Source organism: Ochlerotatus camptorhynchus, unplaced genomic scaffold, assembly GCF_037179485.1.
Source record: "Ochlerotatus camptorhynchus isolate MF236.1 unplaced genomic scaffold, CSIRO-AGI_Acam_v1.1 ptg000070l, whole genome shotgun sequence".
NCBI lineage: Eukaryota > Metazoa > Arthropoda > Insecta > Diptera > Culicidae > Ochlerotatus > Ochlerotatus camptorhynchus.
Window position 1 is genome coordinate 3,542,843 of NW_027040560.1, and position 26,902 is coordinate 3,569,744.

At 43.4% G+C, this 26,902-nt stretch overlaps 1 protein-coding gene across 3 annotated transcripts in view; it reads left to right on the forward strand.

The window, feature by feature from the left end:
• The window catches only part of Cad89D (cadherin-89D), a 112,424-nt gene that overhangs the window by 79,850 nt on the left and 5,672 nt on the right, over nt 1–26,902 (forward strand). The window contains exons 2-9 of one of the 3 annotated variants that reach the window (XM_065217053.1): nt 597–910; nt 13,459–13,908; nt 14,000–14,253; nt 14,317–18,199; nt 18,262–18,632; nt 18,695–18,763; nt 18,832–19,035; nt 19,505–19,552. In XM_065217053.1, coding sequence (XP_065073125.1) covers nt 597–910; nt 13,459–13,908; nt 14,000–14,253; nt 14,317–18,199; nt 18,262–18,632; nt 18,695–18,763; nt 18,832–19,035; nt 19,505–19,532 — 5,573 coding nt within the window. In that variant the 3' untranslated portion in view covers nt 19,533–19,552. Of the gene's footprint in view, nt 1–596; nt 911–13,458; nt 13,909–13,999; nt 14,254–14,316; nt 18,200–18,261; nt 18,633–18,694; nt 18,764–18,831; nt 19,036–19,504; nt 19,553–26,902 lie in introns of those variants that run through there. The other 2 variants (XM_065217051.1, XM_065217052.1) reach the window with 2 other exon arrangements.

Genomic DNA, 26,902 nt, shown 5'->3' on the forward strand with positions numbered 1-26,902 from the left:
TTACGGAGTATGCACTGTGCTCAAACTGGATTAGGTGCTCCAGAGCAAGATTTGAGTGTGCTGAAACCGTCACTCAAGTGTACTTTCACGACTTTGTATTATCGTTGTAGGCTGTTCCTGGAGCGCACTTTCACTGAATTGCGATCCCCAGAATCAGTAGAATCATTAATCTTCTGCATACATATAAGCTAAGTTATATTTTATTGAAGATCAATTTTCTTCCGTTTCTACACCGCACTTCTCTGTTTTTTGTTTTCATTTTGGTCCTCGTTTCCATGGCTGCAGGAGTGCAACCCATCCGTTGTTCGCAGAAGCGGGTTGATAAATGACTTCGGCTTAATTAATATTAATTTATCCCGACTTTTCCCCCCTTGAGTTGATGTAAAAGATTGAGATGTAAGAATTGATTGTTCCTTCCAAGCGAGAGAAAAAAGCATCTCGATCTAAAAGCATCCATGCCGCCGTCAAACGACGTCGTATCATCCATTAAATTAACATATTCACATTTCTCAATCCGCTTGTCACGGGGCGTTAATTTATTCGATCCCCAGTAGCACCGATCTAACATTTGTCAATGTCTTCTTATTTTTCCACAGCATGCAAACTCTACTCCAAGAGCAACCTGCGGACCAAATCGGACGGAGTGCAGTTCCTACGGTTGAAGGAGGACTTCCCCGTCGGTGGGGAGATTGTCTCACTGTATGCCTATCCGCGGAATTCGATTCTGATTGCCAGGACGGACAATTCCAGCGATGGGGAGTACTTTAAGCTGAAGGAGGTCAACACGACGGTGGTCAGTGTGATACTGAACCGGAGCCTGGACCAGCTGGTGGATAGCGACAATCCACAGAGCATACTGAAGTTCAGTGTGTTCTGCAGCGGGACGTCTATGGCCATGAAGCAGGATAATGTGAGTTTGATTGGAAGAGAAATGTAACCCAGTTTTTTTGCAGACTATGATATGGTTTTATTTCGTCTCGTTAATAAAACTCAGCATAGGGTAAGTGAGCCAGTTATGGCGCTGGTGCTCCAATATTTGGCCCTGGGGTCTAACTCCAATTTTAAATGAATTGTCATGGCTTTATTCGCGTAAACATACGACTAAGTCTGGCAGAAAGGCGAGCGAACGTTGGGGTGTTCATCACAGATGAGGCTGGCGAGCTGTATGTTGTTTGGAACGAGGGTGACGCGCTTGGCATAGATGGCCCACAGCAACTCATGAAAAGCGACTGAATCCGATCAGTAGCGGTGCGGCTTCTTCAGTCAATGGTCGCTGCTTGCGGGCAGCCTTTCGTTGTGTACTGGAGAACAATGTTCAACGCCACGCACCGAAAGCACTGCTGCTGCTGCTGCTGATGACGACCGACCGGACACCACCACACACGGTGATTGAATAAGCACCGTTCGGTGAGACCGGATGGAATTTGGAGTGCTTTTTGCTTAATTTTGATCACCATTTGAACAGTTGGACATTTGTGTAATTTTAATAGTGACCTATTGAAAAATGATAAAGTGTTGATTTTAGTTGATTTAGATTTGTAGAAAAATTTCCAATCGATTGGTTTGGTTCGAATTAAAATCCAACCGCTATTGAGAGAGTTATCAGTGGTCAAAAGTTGACCACTTTGTACAACGACGGGTCTCTCTCCAGGAGCAGAGTGGGAATGGGGGGGGGGGGTCTCCGGAGATGGTCTGCTTGTGAGCAAATCGCTCCCGACTCAATGCTCGGTGTTCTCAGCTGAGGCAGCGGCCATTATCCACGCGTTTAGTTTAAGTTACTGGCCAACCGGCCGATATTAGTCGAAACTGACTCACACAGCGTGATATTGGCCCTAACAACAGAAGCACCGAAGCATCCGTGGATCCAAGGGACGGTAAAGCATGCGCCGCCCAACACTGTATTCACAACAATCAATACGAAACTAACGATTTTAAATTGGCTCACTACTTGACTAGCCTATTGGTCCCAAGCAAACGATTAACGTACCCCATTCTAGTTGAAATTCTAGTACTACGCAATGTTTGTTTTGATTCGCTATGAAAGTTTGACAGATAAAATGAGGGGTAATTGGTTTTTCCTATGTTTCGAGGGGTGAATCGATTAGCTTGGGACCGAAGAGAGTACCAGAGCTGAGCCAAAAAGTTGAGCACGTTATTTCGGGACCTTCTAGTCTTAGAGTTACCTCTATGGTATTCATGTGGGTACCCGGTCATTGCGGGATCCAAGGGAACGTAACAGCCGACCACCTCGCCGGCTCAGGCCACACTGGACCCATGTCCACCGGCAATGTACCGCTCCAAAATGTCAAAAAGTGGATCGAGCAGACGGTTCGGAGATCCTGGGACACCGAGTGGAGGAACAACAGGACACACCACCTTCGGAAGATCAAGGCGGCCACCGGAACCTGGAAGGATCGACCAAACCTAAGAGAACAACGAGTGGTGTCAAGGCTGCGCACCAGCTCAGCAGAGTCTCCCACAAATTTGGACGAACACCGTTCCGGAGGACCTGCGAAACCTGTGGAGTGCTAGCCACCGTGGAGCACATCCTCGTGAACTGCGTGGAGCTGGAGGACCTTCGGGCTACCTTCGGCTTGGAGTCAGTCAGCATTCGGAACCTGTTGGGCGATGAGTCCCCGGCAGCAGCCGCCCCATCACCTTCCTAAAGGAGGCGAACCTTTACCATAATATCTGAGTGTTCCTTGTTTGTATTTCCGTTTTGTTGGGCCTTTTGGCAGTTTTCTACACCTTTTCATTATAGCAAGATAAATGTACCACAGCCAAGATTGGGAATCTCCTTCTGAGAACCCAATTTTCTTCTCTTTTTTTTTCAATCTTAAGAGGTGAACTAGCCATATGGCTAAAAATCTCTATAATAAAGACAAAAAAATCACGGAAGATCCAAGATATTCACGGAAGTTCAGAGAACTTTAGAAAAGTTTAAAGATCTTTTGGTCTTTTCCATTAACTTCACGAAAGTTCCAGTAACATGATCAAGAGGGTTGCGAGAACTTAAGGGAAGTTCCGTGAACTTCCGGAAAGAACATAAGGGAAATTCCGCAAAACCTTTGGACAATTTTTGGAACTTCAGATAAGCATTAGCTTCAGGAAAACTGTAGCATCTTTTAAGAAGTTCTGTAAACTTCATAGATATTTAGAGAACTTTAGAGAAATCAAGAGCACATCAGAGAAGAGAAAACTTAAGGAAAATTGTTGAAACTTTAGAGAAAATCCAAGTATCTCAGAGAAGCACCTAGCTTGCGATCTTTAGGGATTTTCAGAGATCCTAAGGGCTGGTCCAGGGGCCTCCCTTAGCTCAGTCCCGGTGATTTCCGGGCCGGTCTAGGAATTTTTCGGGTTGGAAAATTTATCGACTTCCCTGGTCATAGAGTATGATTGTACTTGCCACACAATTATACTAATGGAAAAATGGAACAGGCATCGAAAGCTCTCAATTAATAACTGTGGACGTGCATGTAGAACGCTAAGTTGAGAGTGTGAGCACGCAATAAGCTAATATGCGATAAACAATCAGCTTAAATGCGAAGAATAAGAAGAAGACAAAGACGAAGAAGCGCAGGTTCAATAATGTCAGGGATGATCCAGAAACATCAGGAAAGTCCTAAATGAAGTTCCGTAAATTTCATAGAAGCTCAAAGAACTCCAGCGAAGTTATGAATTTTCAGGAAATCTTCGAAAACACATGAGTCCAGAGAACGTCGGAAACTTCATAGAAGCTCAGAAAATCTTAGGGGGACACCCGAGAATTTCAGGGAAACTCCGAAAGCTTCAAGAACGTTTCATGAACATCAGAAAAATGCAGTTTCGAGAGTTGGCGGAACTTCAGGGAAGATGATTGCAGTTCCATTAATTTCAGAAAAATGCTCCCAAATTTTCAAGTAGTCCAGAAAACTTCAGAGATGTGAAAACTTCATGATTGTTTTGAGATCTCCACCGAAGTTCAGAGGTTATCAATGACGCTCAGGGATTCTTAGGGCTGTTCTCTAAAGTTCAGGGCAGTACTAAGCGCTTCAGAAGAATTTCAAGAAATCTAGAGAAGTTCCAAGAACTTCAGGGAAGATCAGATAATTTTAGGCCAGTTCAATTCGCTTCAGGGAAAATAAAGAAATTGAAAAATAAAGTTATAGTTGAAAATCGATTTCAACGGGAAGTTTCCAAAATTATGATTCTCACTACTTAGGCCGGAAACGAGTAAAACGCACGGTCCGATTGAAGTTACTTGATGTGAGAATATAATTTTCCTAGCAAAAAACAATAATTTCAGATGTAATTAGTAATTATATACCTAAATTTGCTAAATATTGGCAATAAATCGTTATAGATTTCAGTGTACTTCATGTTGAATTATGATGTACAACAGAATGTAAATTTGGTTCATATCTGTAGTTTATATATATGGATGTATGTTTGTATAACATTGTTGATCGTTCTCAACTATTTTTGTTCGGCCTAGATGTAAGTTTAGATAAGAAGTACTCACGTTTAGTTCCCCTTGGAGTATTCCAGGATTTAGGTTTAGCCTAGCACGTAAGTTTAAGCTATAAGTCCTAGGTAAGTTACATTAGATTAAGTATTTGTAAGCTTCCATTAGCCATTCATCATTCTCACCGATTCTGATGTCTGGTGAGACAGTTAATTAGCTGTGATTCAATTACACAGAGTTGTGGATTACCTATTTACATGCAAAATATTCTTAATTCACAGTAATCATAATGCAAAAAGAACTTACAAGATTCTTCGATGAGGAACACTAGATTTAGGTATTTAAACTATATGTTTCCGGAATTAACGGACTGTATTAAAAACAAATTATTTGGATGGAAAAATACCACTTTTATTCTTCGAAAAAGAACAACTTGCTTTTTCTAATTTGTGTTTCTTCTTATGCACGCACTTGTCTACTCTCTTTCGCTTACTTGTTCTTCTACGGATGGTGACCTGAATCCAGTGTTGAATTTAGGCGTTCGATGTTGTTGATGGATGGATCGAGGGGTGCGTCGATACTAAAACATACTCCCCCACCTTGAGGCCTCTGACCTCAATCAACAGGAAGCAAGCACAACTTATGAATAGGCCGTTGATAAATAGTTGTGCCTCGTCTCAGCGTCACAGTTCGCACTACACCAGAAGTGTCTGGATGAACATCCTGCACACGTGCCAGTTCCCACTGCGTTGGTGGTGCATTATCATTCTTAACCAACACAAGCTGGCCCACTGATATGTTGGGGCGAACCGAACGCCACTTGGTACGTGGCTTCAAACTTGAGAGATATTCGTCCTTCCAACGTAACCATATCTTGACGCAGCGGTTGTTCATGTCTTGCCATTGATCCAAACGGTTCCGTGGAAAGTGCTGAAGATCAGGTTCAGGAATTAGGTTGAGCGGTTGACCAACCAAAAAGTGACCGGGGGTCAGTGCCTCGCAGCTATCTGGATTACTAGATAGAGAGCATAATGGTCGACTGTTGAGGCAAGACTCAATCTGGCACAGCATTGTCGTCAAATCTTCAAAAATTACAGCTTCAGTTCCTAGCTGTGCTATCAAATGAAACTTTACGCTCTTAACGGCCGCCTCCCATGTGGGGTGCCGATGGAGGGTTGAACACCCACTTGATTCCCAAGTTCGAAAGATACCGCTCAGCCTCCTTACTATGCGATAGAATTTGTTCTATGAATTCTCGAAGTACACGATCAGCACCAACAAAATTGGTACCATTGTCAGAACGGATTTCGTTAGGGTAGCCACGCCTTGACACAAAGCGCTTCAAGGAACTAATGAAAGTGTTTGTGGACATATCGCTTGCAGCCTCCAGATGCACTGCACGAGTAGAAAGACAAACATAGACCACGATGTATCCTTTTGTAATTTTCACACATCGAACGCAACTAGCCTTGATTTTCAGTGGCCCTGCATAATCAATGCCAACGTATGCAAATGCTCGTGTCGCCAAAACTCTTGCAGGTGGGAGACTTCCCATTAGCTGGTTGGCTGTCCTGCCCTTTAAGCGGACGCAACGTGTGCATCCTCGAACCACGTCACGTACAACAGTTTGGCAACCAACGATCCAAAATTGTTGATTGATAACAGCCATGAGCAATGTCGGTCCAGCATGAAAGTTGCGCAAATGCAGTTCACGAACCAACAGTTGTGTCACACGGTGAGTCTTTGGTAGAATCAAAGGATGCTTACTCTCGTACGATTGAGCTGAATTTTCCAGACGCCCTCCAATTCGCATCGTTCCAGTGGCGTCTAGAAATGGGTGCAAAGCAGAAAGTATGTTTTTTGGTGACAGTAACTTACCATTTCGAAGTATTTTAATTTCAGATGCAAACATTTCTTGTATAGCGTAGCGTATCAACTGTAACTTTGCTTGATGAATTTCGCTTGGAATGAGTTGTCCGGAGTGTCGCTGATCCAGATCTGCCTTGATGTTGTGAACGAATCGGTTGATACACGCTAAAGTACGTACGATCAAGGTAAAGCTGGAACGTCTTTCACAAAGCCGATGTTCAAGAGCGTAGTTTTCTCGAAGTGGAATCGACGTAGCATGCATCGACTTTAAAATTCTGGACTCAGGTATCTCGTCGTCACGTACAAGTTCCGTTGTATTCAGCCGCCATGTTGACTCATCGCAGCTTAGCCATTCCGGTGTATGAAACCACAACTGATGGTTCACTAGTTCAACCGGAGAGATCCCGCGTGAAGCACAGTCAGCAGGATTTGATTCACTGGTAACATTCCTCAGTTATCTTTTTCATAAGTTCGGACAACAAAAGGGCACCATTTAGCTCCAATCGTGGTAACGTGACTTGCTTAATGGGTGCCACACGTGATTTCGCAGCAACTAGAACAATCGTGATGTTTCCTTCGTCGTCAACGCATCGTGAATAAACTACAGCAGAGTAAACTTGTTCTGAAGCGTCTGAAAATCCGTGCAACTGAACCTTACCACAATGGTGGGCCAAGAACCTTTGAATCCGGATAGTTTGCAGTTGTGACAAGCTTTGCTTTACTTCGACCCACTCTAACTCGACTGCTTTTGGTAGAGCATCATCCCAGTTGATGTCGTACAGCCACAATTGTTGATACAAAATCTTGATTTTCACTATCACAGGCGCCAACCAGCCAAAAGGATCAAACAATCTTGACGCATCCGAAATCATCTGACGTTTGGTGTTAACGCTATCAGCCGAAAAGTTAACCTTGAATCCAAACTGGTCTTCGCTCGGGTACCAGTAGATTCCCAACGCTTTAACTACATCCGCATCATCCGAAAGTTTCACTGGAATTGATTCTAACACTTCATTCTCAAACAGTTTGGGGCAGCTCGATGTCCACTTCCTAAGCTCGAAACCAGACTTCGATAGAATTTCGGTGATCTGTTCCTTGGTGCACATAGCCTCCTCTTCATTATCTGCTCCCGATAGTGCGTCATCCACATAGAAGTCATGAATGATTCGCTTTACTGCTTCCGGATGCGTAGTTTCATATCCTATGGTAGATTCTCTCATCGCTTGAATTGCAAGGTATGGTGCGGTTTTCGTACCGTACGTCACCGTAGAAAGACGATAGTGTTCCACTGGTTTCTCCGAGTCCTCACGCCATACGATACGCAGAAAATCACGGTCTTCCTCATGCATTACCACTTGGCGGTACATTTTAGCTACGTCCGCACGAAACGCCACCTTGTACGAGCGAAACCGCAAATGCTCTGATAGTAAATCCTCGTTGATGTTGGGACCCGCCAACAACCGATCGTTAAGCGATATTCCAGTAGAAGTGGCACAAAAAGCATCAAAAACGACGCGAAGTCTTGTTGTTCTGCTGTCCACTCTAATCACCACGTGATGCGGTAAATAGTAGTGCTCGGAACAAATTTTTACCACTTGATTTGCCGGAACTGGTTCCATATGGCCAAGCTCCAAATACTCGCGCATGAAGCTGGCATATTCCTTCCGGAATTCCGGGTTTGAAGCAAATCGCTTCTCCATAGCAAAGAGCCTCATCGCAGCTGATAGGGACTCTCCGAGGGCGGGCTTCGAATCGTCAAAAGGCAGTTTTACGACGAAGTGCCCTGAACTATCGCGTTGGGTGGTCGAATTGAAATGATCAATGACCTTCTTTTCAGAGGGAGTGAACTGAGGTGGCTTGTTTATCTCCTCATACTCCCAAAACTGCTGCAGCGTTCGATTTAGATCCATCTCCGTATGCAAACTTACAATGACATGATTCCCTTGCATGGTCTCTGCTTCGTCGTATCGTCCCGCTGCGATCCACCCGAAAACAGTACGCTGGGCCACCGTTTGGCCGCTGTTGTCCTTGACTTGGCCTCCCTCCAAGAGAGCAAGAAAGACATCTGATCCAAGAATCACATCAATTTGTCCAGGTTTGTTGAAGGTAGGATCTGCCATTTCCCTGACGTTTTCCAAAAGCTTCAGGTTTCCGATGTTGGACCTTTGCGATGGAAGAGACGACGTCAACTTGCCAAGGGCGTAGGCACTTGTAGAGATCACAATGACTTCGTTGAATCGAGATGCAAGATGCAGCGTGACGATTCCGCGAGTGGTACCTGCAGCTTGCTGTCCGATACCAGTAACCACTAGCTTCCCATTACGCCTGACGAATCCTAGCTTCCGTACGCAATCCTCCGTGATCATCGATGCCTGTGCACCAGAATCAATAAGTACCCTAGCACGAGCAAACGTACCATCTTCCTTTCGCACCTGCACTACAGCTGTTGGAAACACCGGAATCGATGGTTGCTTCTCAACTGCTGCCATGAGCGACGAAATCGCCTGTTCATCACCGTCAGTTGGTGGATCTTTGGTTTGGTTGCTTGCTGTCGTTAGTGTTTCCTTCACCTTGCTCGCCTTTGGGCACAGAAACGTATGGTGCCGCTGCTTGCAGTCCGGTGTATGGCACACTGATTTCGAGGGACACGATTTCGCTGGATGTGAAGCCCGTAAGCAGTTGAAACACAGCTTCGCCTGTTGTACCAACTCTCTTCTTTCCTGCAGATCCATCTTCTTGAATTCTTCACAAACGAACGTAGCGTGTTTGTAGATTGTAGTTGTCACTAATGTCTTCAATTTTTTCTCACTTACTTCCATTTTCACTTGTTCTTTTTTGTTCACTTCCGCTTTCTTCGAGAATGCTGAGCAGGTTTCCAGCATCTCACACCGCTTCTTCACAAACGTCATAAGCTCCTCAAACGTTGGATGCTCGTTGTCAACAGCTTTCTCCGACCAGGCAGCGCGGGTTTCTTTGTCCAGCTTTTCTAGCATCAAGTAAATCAGCCACGGATCGCGGCCTTGGTATTCCTCTCCTAACGCATCCAACTGTTGGACAACCTCATCCAGTGTCATCACGAGTTTGTTTAGTGATTGCAGCGAAGCTTGTGTCACGACTTGCTGGTGCATGAACTCCCGTACCAACGCAAACACAGTGTAACGCTTCTTGTCGTAGTGACTAATGAGCGTCTCCCACGCATTAGTATAGTTGGCACTAGAGATGGTGAATTTGTTGACTAATTTCTTCGCATCTCCTTCCAGGTAGGAGAAAAGATACTGCATTTTCAAGGAATCCGTGAGATCGTTTCTGTCGTGAATGGTAGACACGTAGATATCCTTGAATGTCATCCACTTCTTGCGGTCTCCATTGAAAGGTGGAATGTTTATTGCTGGCAACTTCACGTTTAGTTGGTGTGAACCATTCGACACCTGACCGCCTCTCGGCATCTCACCATCGTTGAATTGTTCACCACGCTGTACCGGTCCCGCTAGGCTGTTGGTGTTTTTGAAAATCGCCGACTGGTTGATCAACATTTGCCGCTGCGTCTCCATAAGCAGCTTCATAGCTTCCTTCCAGTCTGTAGAATCGGCTACCGTTTGTTGACTCGCTGTCGTTTCGACATCCTCGACCAAATCCTCGAGAATATTTCTCGCCTTGTAGTAGGGTTAAAAAAAACTCCTCCCGCACGTCAAACACTGAAGCAATTACTGTAGGATTCTCCAATTGTTCTTCGATTTCATCTTGAGTAGCACGGAAACTATCCGCTAGTTGCTTGAGCTGGTCCAGTCGATCCATAACCTCGCTCCGTGATAGATTCCGATGATGGAGGTCTTTCAGGACGGAAAGCTCTGCTTTCACCCGAGCAATCAAAGCACTTCTTTTGCTGATCAATTTCTCCATTGTCCAAAATTCCGGTTCTCGAAGGACCAAATGTTTTCGGAATTAGCGGACTGTATTAAAAACAAATTATTTGGATGGAAAAATACCACTTTAATTCTTCGAAAAAGAACAACTTGCTTTTTCTAATTTGTGTTTCTTCTTATGCACGCACTTGTCTACTCTCTTTCGCTTACTTGTTCTTCTACGGATGGTGACCTGAATCCAGTGTTGAATTTAGGCGTTCGATGTTGTTGCTGGGTGGATCGAGGGGTGCGTCGATACTAAAACACTATATTATAATTTTAATTAAATAGCACTGAACTAATTAGGGATAGAATGGCTGCCGATTGTCCGGGTTTTATGTGTTTTCCTACTCACCCGGTGTGACAGATCGATACCTGTCACTCCGCTGTCATTTCGCTGTCGAACCCACTGCAGGGATGTGCTGATCCACGTAGGCACCAACGGTAGGTGCGCTGAGGCCAGTGTGGCCAACAGTTATCTTCTGGGAAATTGTTAAAACTTTAGGAACTTCAAAAAATTCCAGAAAAAAATGTGGGAACTGTTGGGAAGACCAGAAAAGTTCAGGAAAGTCTAAATATTTTAATGGAAGTTCCATGAGCATACGGGTAGTTTCGAAAGCAGTTCCATTTACGTCAGGAAAATTGTGGAAACTTTTAGAAGTTCTGAGGACTTCAGAAAAGTACAGTGAACATCAAGAATGTCAAGAGAATCCCGAGAAAGTCCAGAGAAATTCACGAAAAATTCCGAGAACTTTAGGATACTTCTAGGATTTCCAGAGATGTTCTTTGAATATAAGAAAAATTGCTGGATCTCTATGGATTTTGTCTTACATCTTATATCTGACTGTAGCAAATGACAATCACGTTTCAAGTTACGCTACCTGCCGGAATCTGTTGGAGATTTTTACTATTGCTTAAATTAATGGTGAAGAGTTTCGTTATAATCGCTTCCCGATTCTTATTTGTGGACGATGTGAAAATTGGACCCTGACTGAATTTACGTAAAGTGTACAATGGCAATCCAAACTCCCTGCGCTTTGGTCAGAGAGCGTATAGGGCGTCGTTGTGCCAATTTGGTCGTGGCACATTACGAGTATGAGAGAGTGATTGCAGTTTGCTCAAAAGTGCCTGAGTAAAATGCAAGTATTTTCGATGATTACCCGTAGTTGTTACAGTGAAGATATACACCCATATTCTCGTTTATGTCTGGACGTGTTTGCCATACAGAAACATTTTTATTTGATTTTGTGTGGTGGATGGGTTTCGGGCGTGGACAGGCATATGGGTGATAATATTAAGTTTACGTTAGGATAACGTTGAAATATTGAGAAATGTATCGCTTCAGTTTAAGAAGGACTTCACTTCGCAACCGATGAACCATTCTGACGGCCCACATTGCCGTGCAGGCGCCGTGTGTTGGCAGGGTCCAATATTGAACAGTTTGACGTTTATAAAGTACCATCAGTTAAAACTGTATTTTTGAACTTTATCTCTATACATTCTTAGATGTTTCTTAGTAGATTATCATGTTGGTGTTAGCTGATTCAAAGAGTAAATGGTATTAACATTGAGCTGTCCATAGTTGGGCGTTGTTGAACCTCTGGTACTTGCACGACATTTCATGTGAATACCAAAGTAACCATATAATCACAAAATAGCTTTAGGTGTGGGTTCAGAGTGGTACAACCCTAATAAAAATTGTATGGTTAATTTGCTTAACGACGTGTTCTGGGTATCATCCAAACCATTTATGGAATAGTTCAATGATTTGGGTTATCGTTCGTTTATGGTTATTTTTTATTAGGGAATGTCACTGAGATATGGTTAGTTGGGTATTCAGATGAAACTATTACTTTAAAAAACTAATCCTGGTTGTATCTCTTTTTCGTTTTTTCGTTTGCATGTAACACTGTTTGATATTACTAACCGCACCGAGCCTTCATTCCGGGTGGTGAGCGAACCTGAAGAAGAAGAAGAAGAAGAAGACCATAAACCCCTTCTCGGAACGAGTGTTTTGTTAGTGGACCTGGTCTGCAATTCAAGGTTGGACTCTGTGATGATAAGTATCACATAACAGGTAAAGTAGGCAGCATCATCTTTATCGAAATGTAAGTATTATTGACAATAATCATAACTAGATTATATGCAAATTTATATGATAGGTACCTGGATCAACGTTGTTTAAACATGCGCATTCAATCGAGACGGCTAATATATATATATATATATATCAATTTAAGTCAATATATATTTATATATATATATATATATATATATATATATATTCATTAAAATTACTCACTATAAATTTCATGCATTGTTTCTTCTCATTGTAGACAGCGAATAACGAATAGCGAGCAAGGGCGCTATAACCTAGGCGAATACAGCATTCCCTCCGTATAGGCTACGTCCGCACACCGCTCTCTGTTGTCCTTCGACTGAGGTCGGCTGGATCAATTGAGGGATGGCAGTGGGTGGGCGGTGCCGTCCACGCTTGTACGGAGGGAGGACTGTACGCTCGAACACAAGGGGTAAATACCTGTGTTCCATCCCAGGAGATCGGACAACCAAGGAGTGTACATTAACTTTCTTAGCTCTGTCACTCCCAACGATTTATATAGCCTATTTTCAAATCCTGCATACGGAGCGGTTGGTACGGTATGTCCCCGCTCTTTGATTACCTGTGGATTAAATGTTGACCACTGTCTATACTTATTAAGTAGACATGGTAAACATTCACTTCCACAAAAATTAACTAAACGCTACACAGTAGGCCTGGCCGCTTTATTGTTTGTTTCACATCCTTGATGTGCAGCAGGCATTAATAATGACAAGAAAAATGATAGATGTATCATTTTCCAGGATTCTTTCAAGTACTGGCTGTGTATGTGTATGTGTAGACTAGTGTACAATGGCAATCCAAACTATCCCATCGTATTATAAATAACAGCACAGATACATTACAAACGCCGTAACCATAATAGAACTACAACTGTTCCGGATCATTCTCACTTGTCGGTCCCTTATTTATGGGTTTGTCACCCTTCCTCCTCACTTGTCACAAGCGATAATCTGATTTCATGTTTTCCCCTTATCTCTTCCCCTGCGGCTCCGCACTCTCATCGTCTATGCGACACCGGGAAACGCTTCAAACCCTGCACTCCGCCGGCGGCAACATTGTTTGTACGCTGATGCTGTTGTCTACCGCACCTCTGTGGATCTGTGTGACCGCGCCGAGAACAGCAGTCGTCATTTTTCACAATTACTGTTTACATTGAAGATATTAACGATAATGATCCCGAATTTATCAATCTACCGTACGCGATAACGCTGGACGAATCAACGCCAATTGAGACGGTGGTGTTTAATAGAATTAAGGCAATTGATCGTGATAAGCCAAACACGCCGAATTCCGACATTGAGTACGCGATCGCACCGAAGCAGATCAAGAGCGGCGATTTCCCGTTTCGTCTGGAGAGCTCCCAGAAGCCGAAGCTGATCCTGCAGAGGCCACTCGATTACGACGCCGGACTGCACTCGATGAATGTGCTGGTGATGGCGAGCGATCGTGGGAACCCACCGAGGACGGCTAACGTGACGGTCCGGGTGACGATCCGGGACGTGGACGACATGCCACCGATCTTCACCAGAGCAATTTATCGCACCAAGCTGAAGGAGTCGTTTCCGATTACGGTAATTGAGTGATTGAGTTGTGGTGTGGCCGTGGCGGTTTGTCCGAACAATCATGCATGCGTTTGTATTTAATTTTTTTTATTGATTCTAGGGTAAACCGGTTCATGCACTGATTCACTTTGATCCTCCGATCGGTGCGTTCGATCAGGACTCGTTGAATGCATCGTTGATCTACAGCATTATCGGTGGGAATGAGCGGAAACTATTCTGGATGTCACCGGAGACTGGGATGATTTTCCTACAGAAGGAGATTGATCTCGAGGCGGAGAATCTACCGGACAACACGATGGTGCTGCAGATCGAGGCTAGGCAGACGAATAACCCTTCCAGGAGTGCACTTTCCAGGTAAGATCACCACGAAATATGAGTCAAAGTTTCCTAGAAAAACCTTTTCATGATTTGTCACAGAGTCGAGATGGAGATCATCGACCTGAACGACAACCTACCGGAGTTTGAAGTTGATCTGTACAATATTTCGATCATCGAAAACCTACCGAAAGGTTTCAGCATCCTCCAGGTGAATGCGATCGATCGCGACCAAGGTGAGAATTCCGAGTTTTACTACTACCTGGCGAACGAAGATCCCAAGGGGGCATTCGTGATCGATCACATGTCCGGTTGGATCGTGGTCAACGATGAGACCTTTCTCGACAAGGAAGCACGAAGTTCGTTGCATATGACGGTGAATGCCATGGAACGGATAGAACAGGTCGATCGATCGCAAAACTACGGGACGGTTGAGGTGGAAATCACACTGCTGGACACCAACGACAATACTCCGGAGTTTGAACAGGGAACGCTGTACGAATTTAAAGCGAACTGCAGTGCCGCGATCGGGAGCAAGGTAGGTTCACTTAAAGCAATAGATCCGGATGACATGGGCAACGGACAGGTGCAGTACCATATCAAGAATGTACGGCCAAATTTAGCGATTCCTTTCAAGCTGGACCCAGGTACGGGTGACATAAAGGTTGCGGAACAGATGACGTACGGGAAGATTGCGTTTTTTGTAGAAGCACGAGATCAGCCCCAGAACCCTTCCGAGTCACGGTTCAATGTGGCACTGGTAACGATCGACATTGTTTGTCAATCGATTGAAGAGATCGAGTTCATTGGAGCTCCGTACGAGTTCTGGGTGGGGGCTGATGCTCCCATTGGTGCTTCCGTGGGACAAATCCGAACAACGTTCGACACCAACACAGAAGAAGAGATATTCTTCGATCTGCTTCATTCTTACCCGGAAGGCGTTCCGTTCGCCATCGAAGAACGATCCGGGATTGTGACCGTGATCGAAGGTTTGGACAAGTTCGATCGCCGCTGCTACGAGTTTGAAACGGTTGTGTCTTATCTACCAAATGCAGATGGAAAGATCGTCGACCAACTAACTCCCGAGGCGTACAACAGTCTGGAGAAGATCATCGTTACGAACGTCACGATTCACGTCATCAAAAACAACTTTATGCTGCTCAGAGGGACAAACTCAACTCCGATTGAGTTCAAGATCAAGGAGAACAAACCCAATGCGATCATCGGTCAGCTCAAGTTTCAGGACTTCCAAGAGCAATGCGAAGTGGACGAGAATGGTTTACCTTCGTTGATTTCAGTGCGAGGCGATCGAAACCGTGGTGATCGGCAGGTGTTCAACCTCAATGGAAAAAACCGAACTCGCTTCGGTCGGAGATTCATCCGGGAAGCGAATCCAGATTTCATCCAGTTGTATCCCCTGGTTGCATTCGATGCCATGTATACTACCAACATGACACGCAAAGCTCGCAACCTTAGGAATTCTCGAACTCCGACCAGTGGTGTCCAGTACTCCTTGATCAACAGCTACGACGTGTTGGACACCATCCGTCTCACCAACGATGGCAAACTGATGACAGTGAAGGGTCTCGATCGGGAGAAGCAAGACACAATCAGGGTAACCATCATTGCCGAGTACTTTTACAAGCACCGAACCTTCGCCGGTATCTACCAGGTGGTGATCCTCGTGGAAGACGAAAACGATAACCCACCAAAGTTCAATCAACCCTTCTATCTGGGAGTGATCGCGGAAAACTCCCCCATTGGGACGGAGATCGTTCTGAACAACCCGATCATCATCACCGATCAGGACATTGGAGTCAACTCCGAGTATGATCTGATCCTGTCGGGTGAATCGAATTCCTTCGCGGCTCAGTTCTCCAACTCCACCCTGTCCAACTACAACAAAACCGTGGCTCACATCTTCAGGAACCTACAGATTGCGAATGTCGATTCGAGCGAGGTACTGAATCGGCGCGTAGATTTCCGTTCCAAACCGACCGAAGGGATTAACGGGTCGACTCCGCATTACAACATTCTTTTCATGGGACCGAACAAGCTCGATCGCGAAGAGATCGACAGTCTGCACCTCAAAATGATGGCCACTGACCGGGACAGTTTGACTTCGGAAGTAGAACTGAGGATTTTGATACTGGACGTGAACGATAACCCACCGATCTTTGACAAGATCGCGATATTCCGGAAGAGCAAATGCGAGATGTTGGAGAATACTAGCGATCTTGAGCTGTTTTACTTGGATGAACTGGAGACGGAAGTTCTCCCGGGATTTATGGAGATGGGAAAAGAGTCAGCTCGATTAAGCTACGGGGTGGACAGTTTGTTTGAAATGGTTCAATCCGCACCCTATGCCGGGATGCCAAGGCTTTTGGACGGGCAGCTGATGATGGGGAATCGATCGGCGACGATGAAGAGGAAAGTGTTCAAGCCTAAGGGTAGAGTCAGAGCAGGTGCGAGGGTTACCAGGGCGATCAGTAAGAAACCGGGATTGAGGTTTAGTCTTCCGGAGAACGTTGAGATTGGGAAGGTGATCCTGAAGCTGACGGCGAGTGATGAAGACTTTGACAAAAATTCCAAGGTGATCTATGAAATTGTGAATCAGGAAGAGAGCCCTTCGAACAACCGAAGCAGCTATTTCAAGGTTGATCGAAATTCTGGTGAGCTGAAGGCAGTGAAGCGATTGCCCCCGGAGACGGAGATCAAGCTGAACATTTCAGCCAAAGACGTTGGAGGACTGACGGACGTGATCAGTTTGGAGTTCAAGATCTACGATGTGAATGACAATTCTCCGGTTTTCGAACAGCAGTGGTACACGTTCAAAGTGGAAGAAGGTAGTTATCCGATAACTGGCAAAATGATCGGCCTGGTGAAAGCAACGGATGAAGACTTGGGTATGAATGGAAATGTTTCCTATCTTCTGCTGGCGGAAGATGATGCGAAGATTCCGTTTTCCATCGCTCCACTGGATGGAACGATTCGAGTTTCTGGCGAGATTGACCGCGAATCAATTTCGTCCTACCACTTCAAGGTTCTGGCATCCGATAACAATTTCGATTTGAAGCTTTCGGCCATGGTGGATGTCGAGGTGATTGTGCTGGACAAGAATGACAACAGCCCCGAATTCACCACCTACGATGAGCTGCACTACGATCGCAGCAGCATAAAAAGACTTCCGGTGTACGTGTCATACATCAACGTCAACTCCAAGCCAGGATCCTTCGTCAAGCAGGTTCAAGCAAAAGACAACGATTTCAAGGAGAACGGAAATGGATTGGTGATCTACTCTCTGACGGGTCAAAGTGATCTACTCCAGTTCTCCATCGATGCCAAGGACGGAGTAATCACCACGGCATCCAAGTTCATTCAACCGACGAGTCGGAAGACCTACCAGCACATTAACGTAACAGTTGTAGCGTCCGATTTTGGAACGCCTCCGCGATCAAGCAATGCCTTGTTGATCGTCAATCTTCAGGGCGATCCTGAGCGATCGAGTGCAGTAGAAGATCGGATTCCGCTATTTCCTTACAAATACTACGAACTGGAGTTGCGGGAAAACGAACATACTCCTCGGATTGCGCTGAACATTACGCTGAACAAGAAATACGCCAAAGATAGCTTCCGATGGACGATTGTAAACGATGAATACGGAGACAGGTTCAAGATCGATGAAAAGAACGGATCACTTTGGTTGCTGCAGCCGTTGGATCGGGAGGAACAGGATTCGTACGAGATCAAGATCAAGGTGGATAAGGTCAAGTCTCGAGAAAGTCGAAACATTCCAAGCGTACTGTACGCGTTGGAGAATCCAGTCAGAAAGAGGACCCACAAGCTGCACGATAACGAAGTGGAGATCTTGATCAAAGTAATGGACGTCAACGATAATGCACCGATCTTCAAGGAAAACGATGGACCGATCATTGCCGTCGTTCCTGACCGAGCCAACTACGGGTACTCCGTGCTGAAAGTTGAGGTAGGATATTTCCAGTTTTGTAAGAAAAAGAACTTCACTGATTCATTCTGAGTTATTTTCAGGCCCATGACGAGGACGCCGGAAGCAACGGGGAAATTCGCTACTCGCTACTTAACGAACCCGCAAGATTGTTCGATGTGGATGCCTTGACGGGTCAGATTCGCCTACTCAGTTCGCTGGCCAACTACCAGGACCGCGTTTTTGGGTTCGATGTCAAGGCAACGGACCGAGTAGGCGCTGACGATGGTCAATCGACGATTGCCAACGTGTTCGTTTACGTGCTGAATTCACACCAGGAGGTCTGCTTGATTATGGCCGGATTTCCGGTGGAGGTGGAAAGGCAGATGAATATGATTACGGCCAGCTTGAGTCTTGCCACCGGGTACGACGTGCGGATACGTGCCTTGGAAAGCAACGACAAAGTGGACGATGCGTGAGTATTGCGAGGAATTAGGTGTTTTGTCGGATTAAGTAATGCAATGCAATTCATTTCAGCACAAATTTGTACCTGTATGCCATCGATCGGAAGTCCAATTCCGTGGTGGAAATGGCAGAACTGCAGAGGTTAGTACAAGCAATCATCTCCCAGCCATCAGTAATTGCTCACGTGTATGGTAATTCCCCTAATGCAGGTCGCTCGCATCGCTCGATATGGCAAATTTGAAGCCAAATTTGCCCATCATCGAACTGACGGAGCTGTCGTCGAATGCGCTGGAACCGCATCCGTACGATGCCGGAATGAAGGGCATCGAACTGGCCACGGTCGTCATCGGGGGACTCATCTTTGCCGGTGGTACGGCTACGGCCCTGTGCATAGCCTGCGCTCGATATCGACGGTGAGTATTTTCATCTTTCATGCTATTTTCTTGCGTAGAAGTAAAGTTTCATACCAGTAGGCTGCGGTTAGGGTGAATTTAGTTCATTCGTAATGTTTCATCAAAGTAGGTCATTTATTGCATGCAAGTTTGTTGCACACTACACGGTCGTTCAAACTCGCTCAGAGAAAGTGGGTAGCTTTTACTCAGATGGAGGAGAAATTATCTCAGCGCTGAGTAACCTACGTTTTTAGAACATTTCTGTTTCATCTAAGTAGAAGTTACACTCTCTCTCTCTTTCTCTGAGTGAGATTGAACGGCTTTGTAAATTGAGTATGTGATCATCCGTGATTAAAATAACACATTTGGAAAAACTTCATTTAGATTAGTAATTTAATGAAAATTAATCCATTTAATAATATCAAACAAATTTCATTAAACCACATCGCAAGTCATTAACGTTCTGATTTAATTTTCGTTTCTTTTCTAGTGCATTGTATAGCAACTATCGATATTGATCACGTTGCTCTTGTGAGCTAGTAGAAAATACACCATGCACGCTTAGTCATCGTCCTCATACTCATCCTAACAATTAGCCAATAAGTTGTAGGAAGTAACTAATATTTAAAAACAAATAGCAACTACAATAAGAGCTTTATTCTATTAGGATAAGGGATTTATTTTACTGTACACACATAACAGATTTCAGTTATTTGTATTCCTCTCGAATGAAGATTCGAACTTTGGGCTTGATACATGCCATCAACTTCTGTCAACCTCACCGTCTGCTTTTTTTTCCAGTATCAGGCCATTAAAATAGTATCCTTAGCCATTTTTCCACTCTTCTTCAGTTTAGCATATATGAAGCTGTTTGAAGTCCAATTTGACATACATCCATAAGGATGGATCCGTTGAATTTGGTCAGCACCTGATCATACAGCTTTCAGGCCCGCGTTTTGACCGTAGTGTTTTGCTTTAAGGACCGGTTCGGTTGCTTAATAGCCCGATACTTAATGAAACCTTCCCGTATGCGTATATTCCGAACTGTGCTGCGAACAGCATCGAGTTTGTTGGCCATATCCACGTCCAAAAGTTCGGGATTCGCTATAAAAGCCTTCATGACGTTCTGATGCAGTTTTCGGTCCACTGTACCGCTTCGACGCCTTCAGCCACTAGGAGCGCTGCGTGCCGATTCTAAATTGTTTCTATGCTTAATAGAAACTAAGCAATCGTTTCAGTCTCTGGTGGTGAATACGGGAACCTTCAAAAGAACGAAAAGGCCTGAAGCTTTTGCCATGAAGCATAGGAAGAAGAGAATATTTTCACCTTTCCTGATTAACGTATCCATCGCAGGTGCATGAAATCGTCATCCACGTGGAATATTTTGCTATCTGTATCGATTTTGCAGTGATCCGGCTGATGTTTCCGCATATGTTTGATGAGAAAAATTAAGATTCATAAACTGCCCCTGAGGTTATGATATTCCGGGGTTTCGGGCTTCATTTCGTGCATTCATTTACATTCATTTGCGTCTAACTTTTTTCATCAACAGAATACCGTAAAATTATGTATGAAACTTTTGTAGATTTTGATATTAACTTCAACTTTTGTCAATAATCAAAATCTGAATCTCTTATACATGACGAACAAGAGCTGGCAGAACATGCCATTGTTTTTCAGTGAATGCAATTTACATTATCGTTCTGATTCATCATGCATAAGAAATAATGATTTGAGTTGTTTACAAAAGATGTAGCTAATATCAAAGCCTACAAAAGCTTCAAACACTATTTTTCGGAATTCTGTTGATGAAAAAAGTTAGAGGCAAATGAATGTAAATGAATGCACGAAATAACGGCGCCGGTGGTGTAGTGGTAAGCGTGATTACCTCTCACCCCAGCAAGCCTGGGTTCAATCCCAGTCGGCGCCGCCGGGATGTTCTGAGGCATAACATCTCTGATCACGCCTTCCTTCGGATGGGAAGTAAAGCCGTTGGTCCCCGGTTCATGAGTTGATGGGTCGATAGGTAGGGTCCAGGTGTGGGAGCTGCCTTCCTGGCACGTCGGTAGCATTGGTGCTCAGCACGGAAAACAAGATCGACGGAAAAAACAAACCAAAGGAAAAAAAAAAAAAAGAATGCACGAAATGAATGTAAATGATTTTCCATCTCTGAATAAGACCACTTCCGATGGAAATTTGCAATATGTGCAATAAAATATGCATTATTTTGAGCTTTGAAAATCATCATTATAAACAAACGGTTTGGATGACATTTTCTCTCAAAATTAACAAGCACATCAAAAGTGCCAATCTTAGGGCATCTTTAGCGGCGGTCCAATTGGCTGGTTTGGTCTTAATTTTTGGATTAGATAGAGACCAGGATGGCAAATGTTATTCTCAATCTCAATGAAAGATCTCACGCGATATTTACAGAGATACATCTGTCACTATCATCGGATGAGAAAACGATGATAGAGATTTTTTTTCAAAATCTCATCGAATTGTTTGTCATGACAGAACGTGACAGTGTTGTGATCATCGTAATATCTAGCTCATTCAACTTCTGCAATGAACCCCTTATCAACGCCCGGATAGGCTCGATAGACTGGACGACGCTTTTGACTGATTGTGACGTTGACGATGCTGTTTTCCGGTTTTATGGTGCCATTTTCGATATCATCCACGAATATACTCCTATTCGACGACATTGCCTCCGTGTTCACTACAATCAACCATGATGGACCACGGAACTTAGGAACCTCCGAAACAGGTTACGGAAAGCAAGGAAACGTCTTTTCAAACAACGGACTGAGGAAAACAGGCGATTACTTCACGACATGGAGGAGCACTACACCAGCCGGTTGAACATTTTCCATGAATATGTATTGCGCATTGAGTCGGAGGCAAAGCGGGATCCATCGTCTTTTTGGACCTACGTGAAGAAACTTAGGCGGAATGGCGGTATACCACTCGATGTGTCCTATAAAGAAGCTCATGCTGACTCCGCGGAAGAAGCTTCTGATCTCTTCGCAAAATTCTTCAAGGATGTTTTTTCGACTACCCCTCTCGCTCATTGTCCGGATGATCGTCGTGACTGGATGAGCAGCATAGCTCATTACAACTTGCATTTACCGCAGTTGGATGTATCTGTTTAAGAGGTGATGAAAGTTATTTCATCTGTAGATCCTTCTAAAGGCCCTCCCTAATAAAAAATAACCATAAACGAACGATAACCCAAATCATTGAACTATTCCACAAATGGTTTGGATGATACCCAGAACACGTCGTTAAGCAAATTAACCATACAATTTTTATTAGGGCTGGTCCAGACTGTTTGCCGCCATCGTTCATCAAGAAATATTCTGCATCTCTCGCTTCACCTGTGTCGATTATCTTCAATCGTTCGCTAGTTAGTGGTGTTTTCCCCACAATGTGGAAGGTTGCGTCCATCACACCTATTCACAAAAACGTTGAAAATTATCGCGGAATTTCGATTCTAAGCTGCCTCCCAAAAGCTCTGGAGTTGATCGTATATCAAGCGGTTAGGCCAATAATTACCGAACATCAGCACGGCTTCGTGACGAAACGCTCTACAACAACCAACTTAATGGTGTTTGTCAACTCACTGATCAACTCTATTGAAAAACGACGACAAGTTTATGCGATCTACGTGGACTTCAGTAAGGCGTTCGATAGGGTTCCACATGTGCTTGCAGTGGACAAAATGAGGTGTATACTGCCCATAATCGCATATCAGTCCCATATGAATAGCAAATCAAGCAAAGATGGGACTGATATGTGATTATGGGTAGTATAGGATTACCTAATTGGGCCACGAAGTGGTTAAAGTCTTACTTAACTGACCGCTCAGCCTATGTGAGCATTAACGGTGTTAATTCGCCTAGTTTCGAGATACCCTCTGGTGTTCCCCAAGGTAGCCATTTAGGGCCTTTAATTTTCATCCTGTTCGTGAACGATCTGTGTAGTCGACTGTGTTCTTCGAAACTTATGTTCACCGATGACTTAAAGATCTTTCGTACAATTAAGTCAAGACTTGACTGTTGCGCACTCCAGAAGGATATTGATTCCCTTTTGCGCTGGTGTACATTGAACGGTATGCAGGTTAATGTCACAAAATGCTGCGCAATATCTTTTAGCCGTTCACGCGAGCCCTTACGACATGACTATAGGATAGGACTCAGTAGTTTGCTCTTCGTTTCTTCAGTTAAGGATTTGGGTGTTATCATCGTCTCTAAAGTCAGATTCAATGAGCACATCTCCATGATAACTGCTAAAGCATTCGCCACATTAGGTTTCTTGAAACGAAACACAAACGCATTCCGGACATCTACGCGCTGAAATCACTATACTGTGCTCTCGTCCGCAGTCTTCTAGAGTATGCTGTTGTTGTGGGGGCACCCTTTCACGCTATTCAAACTAACAAAATCGAAGCCATTCAGCGAAACTTCGTAAGATGCGCTTTACGTGTTCTGCCCTGGAACGATTCGGTAAATTTGCCGCCTTACGAAGAACGGTGCAGGTTGATTGACCTGGACACGTTGGCAGCAAGGAGGAAACTACTTCAGCGACTCTTCGTGTTTAGATTGCTTAACGGTGACGTGGATCACAACTCTCTTGTGAGCCAAATCTACATCAATGCTCTTCAAAGAGTTCTACGTAGTTACACGCTTCTGTGGCAACCTACCCATCGGACCAACTATGGATTCAACGAACCGTGGACTTTGTGCTGTCGTGTGTTTAATGAAACGTTTGATGTATATGATTTTAACATTAGTAAGTCTACTTACATACATAGAATTCGACACCTAGCCTAGAAAATATCTGTACAAAATTATGTTGAAGATTTAATAAAATAAATAAAATAAATAAATTACCGATGATATGTAAATATGTTCAAACATCCTTACAAACAATTAAATTGACTGCAAGTCGCTAAACCGTAAATCGAAGACTGGCTACTTGGCCAGAATCCAAGCGACAGATACAGTAGCGTTGTACATGAGCGAAGGTGGAAGCAACGCATAGAAAAATGAGCAAACACACAAACCTTTCTTCTGAGGATGTAATCTTTGCTATCCAATTCGTTCGGAGCATTTACCTTTGAGCGGCAAATGACGCGATTGTACCTGCCTCATAGCGGTCGTACGAAAAAAATTGAAGAGTTGCCAGTCTTCTTGATATGTTGTCTTCGCAATACACATATCTAAATGTGCATGTTGACAGTGAAATATTGTCTGCAGCTCTATTATTAATTAAGATATGACAAAAAATGTAATTGAAGGCTTCATATTAGACCAAAGTTAGGGACATGTACCTTACACGAAGAACCAAAACTTCCCATCGGTTGAGTTCTTTATACTTACTTTTGAGTTGATGCCTCTCACTTGCTCTCTTGTTGTTGTCAAAAACGAAAAGAGCAAAACAATCCAAAAATGAGATCTATTCACCCATCTCGACAGTTCCGTGCGCCAAGCTAAAATTGAGTAAGTTGTGTAAAACTCAATTTTGAGTAGTTTGAACTTGACGTACTATGTTCCATCTTGTATTGCTCTAGCTCATCGTCGTCATATGCTGACAGTTCTGTAGAGTGAAAACAACTTAAAAGTAAGTAATCCTGTTTACATAGGAGTGAATGACAACTTGAGAGTACTCATTAATAGGTAAAAATATCAATTTTTAAGAAAAGTGCCTTAACTCATTAAGTGAGTAAACCCAATAGTACTCATTAATGAGCATTTGACTCATACTTTAAAAATGGGTACTTTTTAGCCTTCATGTTCTTACTGGGGATGAATAAAAAATACCCATTTTATCAACAAAATTGTTTTATGGGCTTCCTGCCGTTAATAATTTAACCGAATATTAAAAGTAGTCAAAAGAAAAACAAATAATCAAATATGTGTTATAGGATGTAACCTGCCAACCTTTAAGCGAGGATAGGTTGTTCCGGCCTCGGTTCCGGCTGTTCGAATTTCAACCCTCGTCACCGTTTTTCATTGCCAAACCATCCTGATATTCGGTAGATTTGCACTGGTTCCACGGCTACCCTGTAAAATTAGTTGAAACGCAGGGTTAGAAGGCAAGGGTTGTAAGTGACTTTGATCGATTCTTTTCATCGACTTTCACTTTCGTTAATAATCTAGTTAATAATTCAATTGAAAACACATTCCTTGATTCGTGTGCCATTCTGGATGCTAGATGAAAACCTCCTTTATCAAACTATGTGGCAGAAATAGCGCAAAATCTGTTTACAAAGTTGTGGCTATCAAAAGAGAAAGTCGTTGAAGATAATCGATCAAAGCCACTTACACCCATTTTCATCTAACTCCCTCAATTGAGTTGGCACACGGAACTGCCAACCTGGATGAAAATAAACTCAAAATTAGGTACTTTTTTCTTTCCGTGTATGAGTAAAATCGACGAAAATTTTACTCACACGGCCAATGAGACCCTCCCAAATTTGAGTTCAGTTTACGCATAAATTGCCAAAAGTGCAGGAACAGAGTGATTAGCAAAATTTGCGTCATAATTTCCTGTGGAAAACCTCAAAAATCTGCCGGATAATGAACAAAATTGACGAAGATTTTACTCAGTCAAAATTAGTACCAAATAGATTGAGAGAATCCAATCTTGACTTTTCTCATATTCGGGATTTCTTTCCTGAAAAAAAAACCTGCGGAAAATCTTGAAAATTCCCTCAGCACTGCGTTCCTGCACTTTTTTTAGCTTTATGAGTAAACTGAACTCAAATTTGGGTTAAACTCATTGGCCGTGAAGTGTAGGAGTAGCCTACTTTTTTGCGATTTTGAATAGGCTCTTTTCATGCACCATCAATGTAGAGTGCGCTAGCCGATTTTGAAAGGAAATGTCATCCAATCCATTTGTTTACATCATAATGACGATTTTCAAAACTCAAAACAATGTACATTTTATTGTACAACTTGTAAATTTCCATCGGGAGTGGTTGTATTTTTCGATTATCTACAGATCTGAACTGATTTACAGCTGAAATAACCACACATTAAAAATCCGGAAGATCATAACCACTGGGACAATTTTATAAATCTTAATTTTTCTTATCAAAAATATATGGAAGCACCAGCCGGATCACTGCAAACCCGATACAGAAAACAAAATATTCCACGTGGATGATGATTTCAAGCACCTGCGGTGGATAAATTAATCAGGAAGGTGAAAATATTGTCCTCCTCCTATGCTTCACGGTGAAAATTTCCACCGTCATCACTCTTTTGAAGGTTCCCCTATTAACCGCCAGAGGCTGAAACGATCGCTTAGTTTCTTTTGGATTCGCCTATTGGCAAATCAAAGTTGGCAGAAGAACTATGAAAGTGATGATTTCAAAATTTTTCACGGGAAGGTGTACGAGTGCAATATTAAAATGCTTTTATTTTGCAAATGGAGCATTTTATTTAAATCTGATTGCTGTGGTGGCAGAAAAGCTGAAATCTATGTATACAACTAAAAATCTGAATAGAAATTATTTTTTTCTATATTATATGTCTATTGCGTAGCCCTAAAGTTTTCTACTAACGTAGCATCAACCAGATTTTATTAAAATAATTTGTTCACAAAGCAAATACATTTTAAGATTGTATTCGTATACCTCACCGTGTAAAATTTTGAAACCATCATCACTTTCATAGTTCTTCTATTCTCCACGAGTGCCAACTTTGATTTGCCAATTAAAAAACCACTCAATTTTGAGTTGGTCTAAAATACCGTGTTAGTTCAGCTACCACGTGCTAGATGGAGGCACATGTAAAACTGGCATGCTATATTGTACTGGATATTTTATTAGAGGTACACAGCTACTGAGAACAACTCAAAATTGAGCCGGATTACACTC